The sequence below is a fragment of the Balearica regulorum genome, chromosome 14 (genome assembly GCF_011004875.1).
Source record: "Balearica regulorum gibbericeps isolate bBalReg1 chromosome 14, bBalReg1.pri, whole genome shotgun sequence".
NCBI lineage: Eukaryota > Metazoa > Chordata > Aves > Gruiformes > Gruidae > Balearica > Balearica regulorum.
This window is the reverse complement of record NC_046197.1, coordinates 19,651,855-19,665,640: the sequence shown is the minus strand read 5'-3', so window position 1 is coordinate 19,665,640 and position 13,786 is coordinate 19,651,855. Positions and strand designations below refer to the sequence as shown.

The following is a 13,786-nucleotide window of genomic DNA, read 5'->3' as shown; positions in this document are numbered from 1 at the left end:
GGCCGGGGGCGGGGCCGTCGGGCGGGCGGCGGCGCGGCTGGAAGGGCCGGGGCGGTTCTAGAAGCGCGGCGAGAGGGGCTGAGTGCTGCCGGTGAGCGGGGGCGCGGGCGGGGACGGTACGGCACGGCAGCCCGTGAAGCCGCCGCCCAGCGCTGAGGGGTCGCAGAGCGGGAGCGAGCCGCGCCCGGTGCCGCAGCCCCCTGGGAGTCGCGGCAGTCCCGCTTGCGGGGCTCCCCGGGGCCGCTCTGAGGAGAGCGGCGAGCTCAGCCCGGCGGCGGGGCTGGGGGGGGTCAGGCCGGGTGCGCGTTTAGGGCAGCCGGAGGAGAGCTGACTGGAAGCGGGGATCCAGCTTTGACGAGTCCGCGGTGAAGTGCTCGGCCGGCCCCCGGGGGCTCCCTCTGCGCTGCTCGGGCTCCGCGGTCCCGGGCGGCTCAGCGCCTCGGTGCGGGGTTTGCCCGGCGGGGTTAGCGAGGGGCGGCTGCGGGCCTCGGCCGGGCGTTGCAGCTGGGCTGGGGCAAAGCCGAAAGCGGCGCTTCCAAAAATCGTCGGGTGTTTGTAAACGCGTGAGAAGTCTTATCACGGAAAGAGTAGAAGGGCTGATTCCCCTTTTCCTTGCCCCTCGTGTCAGATATGACTGATATACCGCAGAACTTACAAAGATTACAGCGTGTCAGCTGCATTGCCTGCCTGCATGCTGCTTCCAGAGCAAACGATGTCTTAACCTTCATAGAGGTGTTCAAAACCTGCTTGTTCTACTCTTATCTCATTGTGGTTTAACCTGAGATTTATTTTCCAAAAAAAAAAAAAGCTTGTCCTTGTTTTTGTCAAGGCACAGAGCTGGGGCGATGAGCCAGAAGAGCGCAGGCGGTGGTGGGTGACTGGGGCGGTAGTCGAAGCCTTGGTGGAAGAGGGTTGTGCAGGTGAGGTGGAGGGCAGGCTGGTGTGGAAGCTGGAGGCACTACCCAGGGTGTTACTGCAGCCCAGCTGGGGGATGATAGCTCTCTGTGTCATAGTAATGCAAAACATGCTTTTGACCAGACAGCCATAATTTTATTTCGAGCAACAAAGAACGTCCTTATAACCTAGGAGGAAAGAGGATGTGTAAATAAAGGCTGTGTTTGAAGCTGTCTGGCTCTGTGGTGTTTGGTACTCCTAGCCAGTAATCACCCCTGTTCCTCAGGTGTAAGTGCTGAATTTAGGCTTTCCCAGAAGACAGTTTTGTAACAAAACTCTTTGACCCTTAATGTTATAGGTGCTCTGTGAGGGTGAAGCTGAGCTGAAAGGCCACCGCAGCCGTCTTTACTGGGGTAATACTTCCGCTTTCTGGCATTAAGGACCTAGGAAATCAGCCTGCAGGTATGTTGTAAATATATATAGTGACCAATAACTACCACTCATGTTTTACAGGCAGAACATAATTCTACAGTTGTTAATGGCATTGCTATGACACTACCAGACAAGAATTTTGGTTCTTGCATATGTCATAATTTTTAAAGATCCAATTTTTTAATAGAGTGCTTCCCAGTGCAGGAAGTATGATCCCAGAGTATTATTATGTATTTCAAAGACAGTAACAGCAGAGGGAGCATGACTTACCATTTAGTAGAACAAGATTTTCATTCTAGGTTTAAGTCAGGAATCCAGTCTGTTTATAATTTCCATGCTGTGCATATTGGCAAACTTCCAAAGAAGCAAGCTATAAACTTAGATATTTTTCTTATGACTGGTTCTGATTTATGTGTATGATTCTCTATATATGTGAGAAATGAGAATGCGGAGTATGTTAGGGGGCACGTTCTAGGGTGATCTTAGAATAGATTCAACCCCCGTACCTCTGAGATAATGTCTGATTTTAATTAAATTGCTGATATTAATTGAAAGAAACAGTTCACTGATGGTAGACCATTTTTATATAAAAACCCCTTCTTTCTGAACAGGAAGGTTTTTTAATGCTGTATGAGCATATGGAAGGTTAGGTATCATGATGTACTAAAATTGTGGGCTTTGCACAGTAAAACGCAGTCTAAATTCTAATGCTGAAAAACAAGCTCTGGTGGAAAAAGCATGCAATCTTGCTGTCTTCACTGGTGGTGTGGGATTTGACTAGTCCGTTTCATATAGGATGAGCTAGCAGATGCTGCAGAGTAAGATGCCGGCAGAATTGCCTTGCCTTAGACGAGCATGAATTTTTTTGCCTGCTAGAGTGCGGAAGAAATTCTTTGCTGTGGTATTAAAAACTTGGGAACTAATCAAAATGCTTGTAGCTTCTAAAGTGGTTATAACAAAGGATAACACAAGCCATTCTATGGTAGAAGAAATGCATGCAGTTTTGCATGAATGTGCTGTATCCTTCTTAATGCGTGCATATGAACAGCTTTTCTTCCTTTTATTTTGGCTTGCCCTGAAAAATACAAAGCAATCATGTTGTGTTATTTGCTAGGCAATTATAATTGTTTTCAGATGCACATTAAGCCCTTTGGCAAGAAAGGTAGTGATGTTGGCATAAGCTGCTTTGAGCAGTAAATCCAACGTGTACTGGAGGAGGGAGCTGGGAAGCAGTGATTTGATGATGAAGACAAGTTACTTGTGAGGAGGCACCTAATACTGAAGGGCAGCAGTGCCTGTTCTGTCTCCCTGGGTACGATGGAGAGCTAGCTGTTTGTAGCAAGGTAATTAAATGCATGCTGCACTGGCAGTGTCAGGAATCCTGATGTGAGGTTCAAGATATGACAGAGCAGTCTGGGTGGGGCACTGACAGGCATTTAAATCCAAAGTTCTTTGGGTCAACGGAGTGGCTGAACGTTGGAGCATCTGAGTTCACTTGGATAATGAATTTTTGCTCTGAATTACTTGTTTCAAAGTCTTGAAATGGTGAAGATTTGCTTTCTTAGGATAAAATTAATGTGTTTCCTTACTATTTAGTATTTTCAGAATAGTTTTGTAGCTGCTGTAATGTGTCGGGCTAATCTGCAAGACTTGAAATGCAGCTACAAGCTGGACGTTTTTCATGGCTGCTCCTCTTACAGAGGTATTGAGAGAGGCTCTTCCTTGGCAACATCCTGAAGATCTCTTTACACTTCAGCCCATTTTTTGGCTCTAAATAAGTGTGTAAGCAATCTTTCAGTTTTTTGTTGTCCTATTTTCCACTGAAATATAACCAGCCTTATCTACAGCCATCAATGCTGCAAGTTGTTGCCTCCTTTTGAAGCTCAGTTGTTTGTGAAGGGGAAGAGGGATGAAGCCAGCTGTGCAGTCAGCTCAGTGCTTCTTGCTGTGTCTGCAAGCAATAAGACAGTGGGTGGAAGGCACTGGTGTTTGGAGAAGCCCCAGACAAACCTGTCTCATCCAAGAGTCCAACCTCAAATTGCTGTTTGAGGATGGACCATTCTTCAGAGCCTGGCATGTGGGCCTCAGCTGTAGATGTGCCAAGAAGCCATCTGTGGCCTGAGATGACTTTGAAGTAGTGATTTGCTTGTTAGATTTCACCATGATACTTTAAATTTAGATACAATGTGGAAGCAGCTGTTTTAGCAGTGATTTTCCAGGTGTTTTTAATAGCATAGGCAAGCATGGAAGAGGAGACAAGCTGTAACCCTTGTTTGTGTCATCAGCTTGTAACTTGTTGCACAGTGATGGTTCAGAAAAATCGTATTTTAATCAGACTTTGACAGTGTCTAGTTACGATACTTTCTCGCAAACTGTATTCCCTTGTAGCAAAGTGTGGCTATAGGCATGTGAGAATGGAACAGCAGTCTATTGCAATTGCTCGGAAGAAACAATTACTGTATGGTCTGGGGGGAAACCAACCAAAAACCTGGAAGAAATAGAAAACGAGGTTTGTTAGGAGTTATTCAAATTTGTTGTGAAGGAAACACGTTGCAGAGAATGTCTTATGACAGAGCAGTGACTTCTGCTGCCGTCTGTGCTCAGTGTTGATAACATCCTAAAGCAGTGAGTTGGCAGTCTGCTGACTGGTGACAGTACGCAGGGTTTTGACTGTAATTTCATATAGATCAATGAAGTATCACACCCTTAGTGCTCTCTTCATTTTTCAGCTATTGGTTATACCTGTTTTAGCTGTTACCCGATTGCATCACTATCTTGAATGTGAACTATCTTGGAGTGGCTGTGAGGTAATGTTGTCTGAGTTTTGTGGACTGGAGACTGAAATATAGACTTAGAAAGAAATGCATTCACAGGGGCTGAAAATAACCCTGGGAAACTTCCCCCCACACACCTAGTCTTTGGAAAGAGAGGTGACCTTGCCAGCAGCAGTTTGGAGCAGCTCAATCCCATCCCAGCTCCAGACTCCCCTGGAGAAGCCTGATAGCAAAGGCAGTGCCACCATGTCTACGTGGTGGGGTGGAAGAATACTGTGGGTGTTTTCTGGAGTTCATGTGATGCAAATGAGAGCTCACAATACAGCAGGAGTCACGTTCTGGCCATAATAAGCAATGATAAGGGATGTGACTTTTATTTAAATTGCATGGACTAGTCTTAACGTCGGTTCCGCTTAGTTTAATTCTTCTGCGTAGAAAGTCTGTACAAATTTGGAGCCTGGGTGAAGGACTTGCTTTTGTTAGTCCCTGTTTTGAAGGCAATTGAAGAGTTGCTTCTGACTTTTGTTCTTCTGAGCACACCCTCATCTGGGAATGAAAACTGACATCAGGAGGGAATGATCAGCCTTGAGAGAGTGCAACTTGCATCTCCAATTACCTATTGTGTGTGCTACTACTACTTAATTAAAAAAAGCTGCAGAACGCAAATCGAGTCCTCTTGTACACCATTGTGCCAACCGAATGGTGCTTGCTGAGGCTCTTTCGTGGGGTGAAGAGGGAGAGAAGGGGCTCATGGTTTTTAGTCCCTCTGGCTTCAGCATATGTGGGTGGATGTGTAAAGGGAGGCTTGGAGGGTCATGCTCTTGTTCTGTGCTGCACAAAGGAGACTGCAGCCTATCAGTTTGATCAGAAGTAGGAGCCCTAGAGGGACTGGATGAGTAAAAGGTATTTGTTTCCTCTTCTGACCTGAAAAAAGTCCTCCCTTTGGTTTGTGTGGGAGCTGGCCTGAATCCCCCATGACTGGGCATGAAATTCAGAGTGGATGAGAAACTGATAACCTGGGTAGATGTGCAGGTAACTTTCTTTCAGGTCCATGTTTTTTTATCTTCTTGATTAAGAATTTTTAGAGAGCTTATTAAATAAAGAATTCAGTCTAACTTGTGGAGAAAAATTCTATCCTGGTCTATTTTGTCTAGAGGAACCTCTTTTTCCTTTTGCCAGTGCTCTCTGACAGCACTCTTTCCAGTGGGAGCAGTGATTCATTGAGGTCTTACGCTCCTACAGAAGTGTTTGTACAATATCCATTTGGTTGGCTTTTTAGCTCTGCTGGCTGGGCACTTTTAAGGGAAGGAAAGGAGCAAAGCATTAAGTAAAAAGGAGATCCTAAATTCACCTACCCAATGTAATGGGTTCGTCATTTGAAGATGCTGTTGGAAAAAAGCCAGGAAGGTAGGTAGCATTTGTCCTACACAGACTTCATATCTGGCATTCCTATGCAACTAAGTTCTTCCATTCTCTGTTTGAATAAAACTCATTATAAACATTTGTCTCAATTATTGAGGTAGGAAGTGCTAATGTGTCTTCTGCCTCTCTTACGCTCTTTGTTAGCAGATGGTTTAGCCGTGGTGGGGTGGGCATGTGTACATGTGTGTATGCACGCATGCTCGTGCTGTCCAGGAATGTGGTTATACCATTATGTTCAGCCTCCTGTAATTCATTATTTGTGCTGGTTTTCTAAGTAACAGCTGTGAAAAGAATGTGTACAAACAGTTTGAAAACCCTGCAGCCAGGTGTCCAGCTTGTTCAAGCAAGAGCTGATTTCTCTATTTACTGAGATTTCTGTTTATTGACTCAAGTAAATCTGAGTAGGATGGCAAAGCTGTTAAAGATGTGCTATAAAGACAAGCTGCTAGCTGTCGTGAGTGTTCTTTTTGGCAGATATCCTCAGCCATGAGAGAACATGGTGGGGAGGTGTAGGGCGGAGAATGTAGAGTTGTGTTGTTTTAACTGGAAAATTCCCTTGTAATTGTTTTGCCAGGCTGTGTTGTGCGTCCAAAAAACCACTCCATGAAACGGCAACAGATTATGCAGATGGACAGTTGTGGCTTAATATATCCAAATTAATGTACTTCCCAACTGCTCTTGACTTGCTGTGCTTTCTGCTACATCACTTACTGTGGCTTTTTGTATTGGCAGACCCCTGCATGGTACCATTCATTCAGCTTTACTCAGTTCTCAGATTACCCATGTACTAGTTTGAACTAACTTCAACAAGCAGTTTGGGAATATGTGGTTTGCAGGGGGGTGAGAAACAGAGGGAAAGGAGAAGACTTATTATGATGCTGTGAGACATTTTCCTGCTTGCTCACGCTTGCAAACTGTTGTGGTAAATGTTTCTGATTGTCATGTAGTCTTTAAAAGCAATCAAAAGAATAATGTAAAAACAATCATCTTGCCACGTGAGAATACAGAACGGAGAACAGAGCCATTTCTAATGTTCTTGGTGGTGGTGGTGTCATTGGTGGTGTGTTTGGTGTTATGTCTGTGGCACCGGTGAGCTTGGCTGAGGGTGAGGGCTTCTATCGTGCTGTGGCCTTGACAACCCCAGAAGTAAAGGGCGATATCTGTCTTTCACCTTCTGTCTCGTGTGCAGGCAGATATGTGGAACCCAAGGGAACGATGAGCTAGAGTTGTTCCAGAAGTATTTTGTTTTAATACCTTCCCACTTGCTGCATTGCTTGAAATTTGTAGGGTGTCCCATGTATTTTCCCTTCTTCCTTCCATCCCCTTTCTCATCAGACTGAAGTGATTCCGTTTTTCCCCAGAGCTGCATATTTAGTGTATTTGGAGTAAGAGCAGGTTGCAAGTGGCCGCTTCCACCCACCAGTTTACCCAGTTACAATGGGTGAGAAAAATAATTGGTTCTTGGAGTAAGGTGAACAGTTGTCGTCTTCCTTTTGACACCGCGTGCGTGGGTGTTTGCTGAGCAGCGGTGCTGGTACGTGAGGGTTGGCTGCGGTGGCTGCTCCTGCTTGGTGAACAGGCAGCTCTGGAGTGAGCTGTGGGCTGATCCAAGTGCGTGCAGGCTCCTCATAAATTCCCTGGAAGAGGCTGTCCTGGCCATCAGATTTACCAGGAGAGTTACAGCTCCCAGGAGGCTCTTCTGTACCGACCTTGCATCCCTTACTTCACTTGTCTGCTACCTTGTCTGCATGTCTGCCCAGACTGGCGTTCCCTTCCATGCCCTCGGTGGGCTGTGCTCTTAGAAATGCAACCGTCTGCTCTCAGCCCCCATCTTGAGGGTTTTAAGCCTCACAGACTTTGAAATACAGAAGTCATGAGGGCTGTGCCCGGAGGCCAATATGTCGGGATGATGCATCTCGAATAAGCAGAGTTGGAAATTTCACTTTCAGCTTTTCCAACCATCGCTGCCACTTCCACGCTAGAAAAAGCTATATTTCTCTATTTGGCTTTCTCACTATTTGTATTTCTAGACAGTTTTTACATAACTGAGTTTTACAGCATGCTACATGTCTGACCATTTAATTTAGACCTTTATTATTATTGGAAGATAATACAACTTTGTATACTCTCCTATTTTCCAGCTATAATTATGCATGAAGTGGAAGGTGTTGAACTGCCTTTGCAGAAGATCTTGTTCCAAAAGTATTGCTTCCATTACCTCTGTCATGCAGGCCTTCCATGGGCTGCAGCGTCTTCCATCTAAATCCCAGAGTATACCAGATAGCATTTGAGATGGTTAAATAACAGCCTCTGTGGTTGAAGATGACTTTTTTCAAGCTTTACTGATTAGAATTCAGTCTTTCAAGGATGTAAATTATTTTCATGAGGGTGAAATGACTGAAGATGAAGATTAATGCCTTGGGGTTTTCTCACAAGTAAGATGATAATTTTTACTCCTTGTTTTCCTTTTAATTTGTTACAGATTTGAGCTATCAGGAAGATGAAGCCCTGGCTGCGGTTGGTGTTCTTTACCTGTATTTTCTTGATCCAGCACACAGAAGCAGAGTTCTTCACCTCCATAGGTACGGAAAGAACCAATGCACAATGTGGTGATGTAGTTAATATGATTGCCAAAACTGTTAAAGCTTACAGTTGAAGCATATGGCTTTCTTCATATGGCCCTATCAAACACTGTCTGCATTAGGAAAAGCTACTCTCCTGCATCCCTAATGCTATTCTGCATTGCATGTCTTGCATCAGTGCAATTTGTTTGTGGTTGGGTAAATTAGGACTTTGACCGACATGATCCAAGTTTCTCTGGAGACCGTCAGTAAAATAAGACAGTGCCTCTGTTTTATTAAGAACTGTGCACCTGTTGTATTGAACACAGCACAAACCTTGTGCTAAAAAGCTTAGTCTTGAATTTGATTTATGAAAAAAAATTAAGTGATAAATATGTGAAATATTTTCTTGCACAGAACATGAAATCTTCTGTGTTCTCAAAAAGCTGGACTTAGGTGTTGGCAGGAAAAAAAATAACCCCTTTACCTTATGTGTGTTTTGCAAGACCTGAGTAAATCCTGAAAATAGATGAATTTTTATGACAATTTAGTTCTTTTGTTCTAATAGCTGTGATACAACCATGTATGATTGTGGTAGAGCCTGAAAATAAGCACAGAGTTTTCTGCTGTGACTTAGCCTAATGTTTTCCTGTGGAATAGTGTGGGGAATTTACCCCCATGAGGATAATAGAGCTTGATTTAACTACATCTGACTCTTCTGCAAAATATGCTTGGAGCTTAGTGGAGCTGTGGTTCTGAATGGTAAAACTCAAAACTCTCGGTTTATTTTGCACCACTGTGGAATGGCTCAGAGCAAGGCAGAGTGGTGTTTCATACCGATCTCTAGCACGTGCTCCTGTACAGTAGTTATCTACATGTGTATTGTGTGGTTCTCTTTTTTCTGAAGTTAAGTAGCTTTTTGTACAGAGTTACTGTGAAGGATCACCCTTTTCTTTATGCTTACCTGTTCCTGAACCTTTCCGAACTCTGACTGAAAATAGCACAGCCTGCTGACTTCCATCTGCTTAATCATGCCTCATTAATAATTACTTTGGAATGCTGAAACTAAAGCTGTGGGTGCATTTGTAAATCTCATCCGGTCTTACAGTGTTTGGTGTCTGAAAAGCAAAGTTTGTCATGGCAATCAGGACTGACATGCTAGCAGTTTCCACTAACACTAATCAGGAGAGAGTGTGTGTGTGTATGTGTCAGTCTATAAACATTAGTCTGAAATTCCTCTCTACTTAATGTTAGGTTGTGTTTCCACAGTTACCCATATTGAAAAGCTGTAATTTTAAGTGATGCCAATAGTTAGACTAATACTTTATTAGTGTGACCTAATCTGTATCCATATGTAGAACAGATGCCTTGGCAACTGATTGGATCTTTTGTTGCTTTCACTTAATAGCTGTATTAATGTCAAACCTTTTTTTGATCCTCTGGCATATAATTCTAATACTGAAAGTAATTCAGAGGCAGTGGAAGGGTCACAGTGAAGCTACATGAGCCATTGAAATTGGGATTTTAAAAGCCCCTTGAAGCATTTGAATGTCAGACGTGTATGTATAATAGCTTTTGTGGTTTACAGGCATTGAAGTGCACGCCCTTAATTTGTCTGTTCTTAGTGGTGGCTTTAGTAGCCCTAGAGCATCTGAAGTCTGTCTTCTGTGCTGCTGGAAACTGTTACAGTTTTAGGTCTGATTAACGTTTGCTCGTACTCTGTTTTTAGGTCAAATGACAGACCTGATTTATGCAGAGAAAGACTTGGTACAGTCTTTAAAGGAATATATCCGAGTAGAAGAGAACAAGCTCTCTCAGATCAAAAGGTAGGGGGAGAGGTTTGCCTAACGAAGGGTGACAAAATGGCTAATCTGTTGTGTTGAATTACACCGCACCTTTCTGTCGCCACTCTTTGCTGGTAGATCTTGTCAGGCTTTCCTTAGTAGATAATCACAGTGAGACCATAGGTACTAACTTGGCTGTAATTTATTCCCATAAACCTGCACAGTGGGGGCCCTGCTTCAGATATCATTTAGACTTTGCTTGTTTAGCAGCTGTTGTCTGCTGGGCTCTTCCCGCTTTCCCTGTCCTTGTACCATCACAGTCTTCCCGTGGAGAAGACACTGGTCATGTCAGAGGAGCCTTGTCCATGTGAGTTAAACACCTCTGAGTGCCAGTGCTCTGTGCTACCTGTTGTAAGCAGTGCTGATGCTGTGAAACAACAGCAAAGTGTGCTGGTTGTATAGTGGAGTGGGGCGCACACCGGCTCCCCAGCTTCCTTCCCGTGTTGGCTTTGCTCACGGAGATAGCTCTCCTCTGCCTCCGCTTCAGTCAGCGCCCTGGCTGCAGCACATCTCGGACGTTATCCCGATTGCTTAGATCACTTGAAAGGCTCTTGCTGACAACAGATATTTTCTGTGTCCCTTAGGAAGGCTGTTAATACTTATCTAGCTGAGAGTAGTATCTAGTAGGGCGTGACACTAAATAGTCTAAATGAGGTCCAAGTTCAGGAGAGGTGAGTGCCTGTAGATGGAGCCATGCTTTCCAAAGGATTTCTAAACTCCAGGCTCTATGTGGCACTTTGATCTCCCTTTGGGGGTGTAGGGTGGGGATGGGGCTGTGGAGTAGTGAAATGATGTGACTTCCTTGTCACTTACATACACAAATGTTCATTTCTTGAAAAGCTGCCCTTTTGATGGGAAGCACTCCAAGTATTGTTAAAGAGAATGTCAGTTTGATCTATGTATAAACTGGTCTTTTTCAAAAAATTCTTTTGTCAGACTGACACATGCAAGTGCTTTTTTTAATATGTTAAATTTTCAGTTGACTCGTATTTTGGTGTATTTATAAACAAGAGTCTTCTACCACTGTGGCAGTATTGGAGCCCTTGTGCCTTGCTAATGTATGAGGCGTATGTTTTCTAACAGAGCTGCTAAATGTTATCATTTGAATGTGGTAACACTTTTCAGTGTTTTGTCCGTTAGCTCCAGAGATATGTTTATTATTCAAAAGCATGTTGTGATGTGCATAAAGAGGACTAGGACTTGACAGTATTTACTGCTTTGCAAAATAAATACTAGAAGCTTATCTCCACAGTGTTTTCTTCCTCCTGAGTACTGGAGAGAAGAACACACAGCTCGGCCAGATGTTTGTGTTAAGGAGTTATATGAAGGGCAACAGAAGAAATTCTCACTGTAGCATCAGCAAGGTAGTTGGCAGTTCAAATGTACTGTAACGCAGAGGGTGAAGTTTCCCACCACTGCTTTGATGCTGACCAGCAGCGCAATCTAGGTGACTGACAGCACTGCCATCACGCTGTCTGAGGGCTTCCAGTCTGAAAATCAAAGCTTATGGTTTAGTTTCCATAAAGCTAAAAAGCTCTCAGTGTTTTATTTATGCTTGTATTTTTACTGAGATAGACAAATGACACTCACAGTAACTGCATCCTATATACCACTGTTTTTGGAGATGTGATATGCTGAAAATTGATGGCTAAGACTCTTTGCAATTGAGATGCATATCTACTGTAGTAAGGTTTAAAATAGCAAGCAGGCAAACAAATTCCTTTTAAAAGAAAAAGGCTATTATAATTTAAAAAAAAATCACTTGTGCTTCACTTCATCCTTGTGAAGCTGAAAGCTTGAAAACTGGTTATGATGGCAAAAGCAGCTATAAATTGATTCTAGCTGGGTAATGAGGATGACTTAAGAAGGAAGACGTGCCTTCATAAACTGTTCTCAGACCGAGACATACACTTTTTATTCCAGCTGGGCTGAAAAAATGGATGTCCTGACTAGCAAATCAGCCTCTGATCCAGAAGGGTATCTGGCACATCCCGTAAACGCATATAAGCTGGTGAAGCGTTTAAATACTGACTGGCTGGAATTGGAAAACCTGGTTCTTCAGGATACGACAAATGGTAAGGAGTTAGAGGGGAGAAGGTATCGGTAGGAGGTTGCCTTACAGCAGTTGCTTCTCCTTGTATTCTGGAAAGCTGCAAACTCAGCTGTGGCTTAAATATTACCAAGTTTTTTTGAATCCTAAATTAAGTGACTGGCCTCTTGTTTACTGATTACCTAAGTGAGTGAAACTTGCCACTGAAACACATCTGTCCACTCAAAAACTGTTACCTGAGGCTGTTACATGTTGTTTGGCTTGTGCTGTTTGGGGCAAAGTGGAGAATAGGATATCCTAAAGCCATCAGCTGTGTTGGCAACTGTTGTTTTATGCCTAGTCTTGAGATTTATGTTCCTTTTATATAAAACTTATCCATCTGTTTTCCTCGTCTGCTGCTTCTCTTGACAATCGATGTTTTTTAACCATGTTGATCAGTAGGTAAGACTTAAGAATCAAAATATGAAACCCGTACTGAATTGGTGAAGGGATTCGTATCAGCCCCAGCAGTAACAGTTGGCAGATGATGTAGTCTGTTGATAACAGGATAATATACAATTATTATCTGTAAACCCATCCTTCTGCATCCAATATTTTCAGTAATCTTTGCTTTTGCATCATATTGTCAGAGTGTCTGCCTGGATTTGCTTCCATAGCTTTTTTAAATGTGTGTTTATTTTTACTGGACTCCTTAAAAGTAAGGGAGAAGAGGCTATGTTTTTCAGGCAGAACATTGCATGTTTTCCCTTTTCTGCTCTGCATATGCTAAAGTTTAGGTACTTGGAAGTTTTTTTCAGCCAAGACTTTTATTGCCTTTTGGAGTAGTCATCCTAGATGGAAATAAAATACTCAATTCTATTAAGTACTTCTGTCATTAATTCTTTTTCTAAAGGTTGCCTTTTCTAGTTCTCTTGCTGCATGACTGGCAATGGCTGGGTGGTTTTCCTTCAGTTGATTGCCCCCACTTCTGCCCAACCAACCTGCTATGTAACCTTGATATGTTTATGTAGTGTGTTTAATTTTATTTCTAATATGTCACCTGGTTTTATTTGTCAGGCTTAAAAGCCTTTTACTGAGTAAAGGCCTACCCCTACATAGGGCATCCTGGATTGAAGTCTCTGTCCCTTGAGCTGAGATTTGAAAAGCTCTTATGGCTTTACAGGTTGGAGTACAGAGTCTGAAAACATTGTCCAGTACTACAATCTGCACTTGTCTCTGTGGATATTGCAAGAGAACTCATGAAAGCTATTAAGTTTTCATGCTACAAAGATGTTACAGGAAAATGAAGATCACTAGATTCATATTGTACTTTAGTAATTGTGTGGCACAAGAAAACTGAGAGGTTTAGTTATTTATCCTTTATCTTTTGCTTGTGAGCTGTATTTCTTAAAATGGGACAGAAAACAATGTTTTTATAACTTTAGAGCCTAATAAGAGGCTTTAAATCTGGATTAGTTGAATCTCAATTCCCAAAACAAAGCAGATGTTTTTTCTGTGTTAATCTGCTTCTGATATTTGTTCAAACTCTGGAACTAACGTCTCTCCCTTTACTACAAAGGCTTTATTGCAAATCTTACAATTCAGCGTCAGTTTTTCCCGACTGAAGAAGATGAGACAGGAGCTGCGAAGGCTCTGATGCGTCTGCAGGACACGTACAAACTGGATCCTGAAACTCTGTCTCGAGGAAACTTGCCAGGTAAATGTACAAAGGTCTCCTCCGTGTTAAAAGGAAGGAAGTGGCAACATCCTCAAACACTCTCCAAAGGTCCTTTTTCAGCAGGGAGGAAGGACTGTGGTGCTGAGAGTCCA

The 13,786-nt window shown here is 43.2% G+C and overlaps 1 protein-coding gene across 8 annotated transcripts in view; it reads left to right on the top strand.

Annotated features, from left to right (window-relative positions):
* P4HA2 (prolyl 4-hydroxylase subunit alpha 2) overlaps positions 1-13,786 on the top strand; it is a 30,248-nt gene continuing 16,462 nt past the window's right edge. For 7 of the 8 annotated variants that reach the window (XR_012837777.1, XR_012837778.1, XR_012837776.1 and 4 more), the window contains exons 1-6: positions 1-91; positions 1,253-1,356; positions 8,005-8,104; positions 9,813-9,909; positions 11,851-12,002; positions 13,536-13,673. Coding sequence is in view for 5 of the 8 variants with exons in the window: in XM_075766682.1 (XP_075622797.1) it covers positions 8,023-8,104; positions 9,813-9,909; positions 11,851-12,002; positions 13,536-13,673 (469 nt within the window). In the remaining 3 variants the exon portion in view is untranslated. The other variant, XM_075766679.1, reaches the window with a different exon arrangement.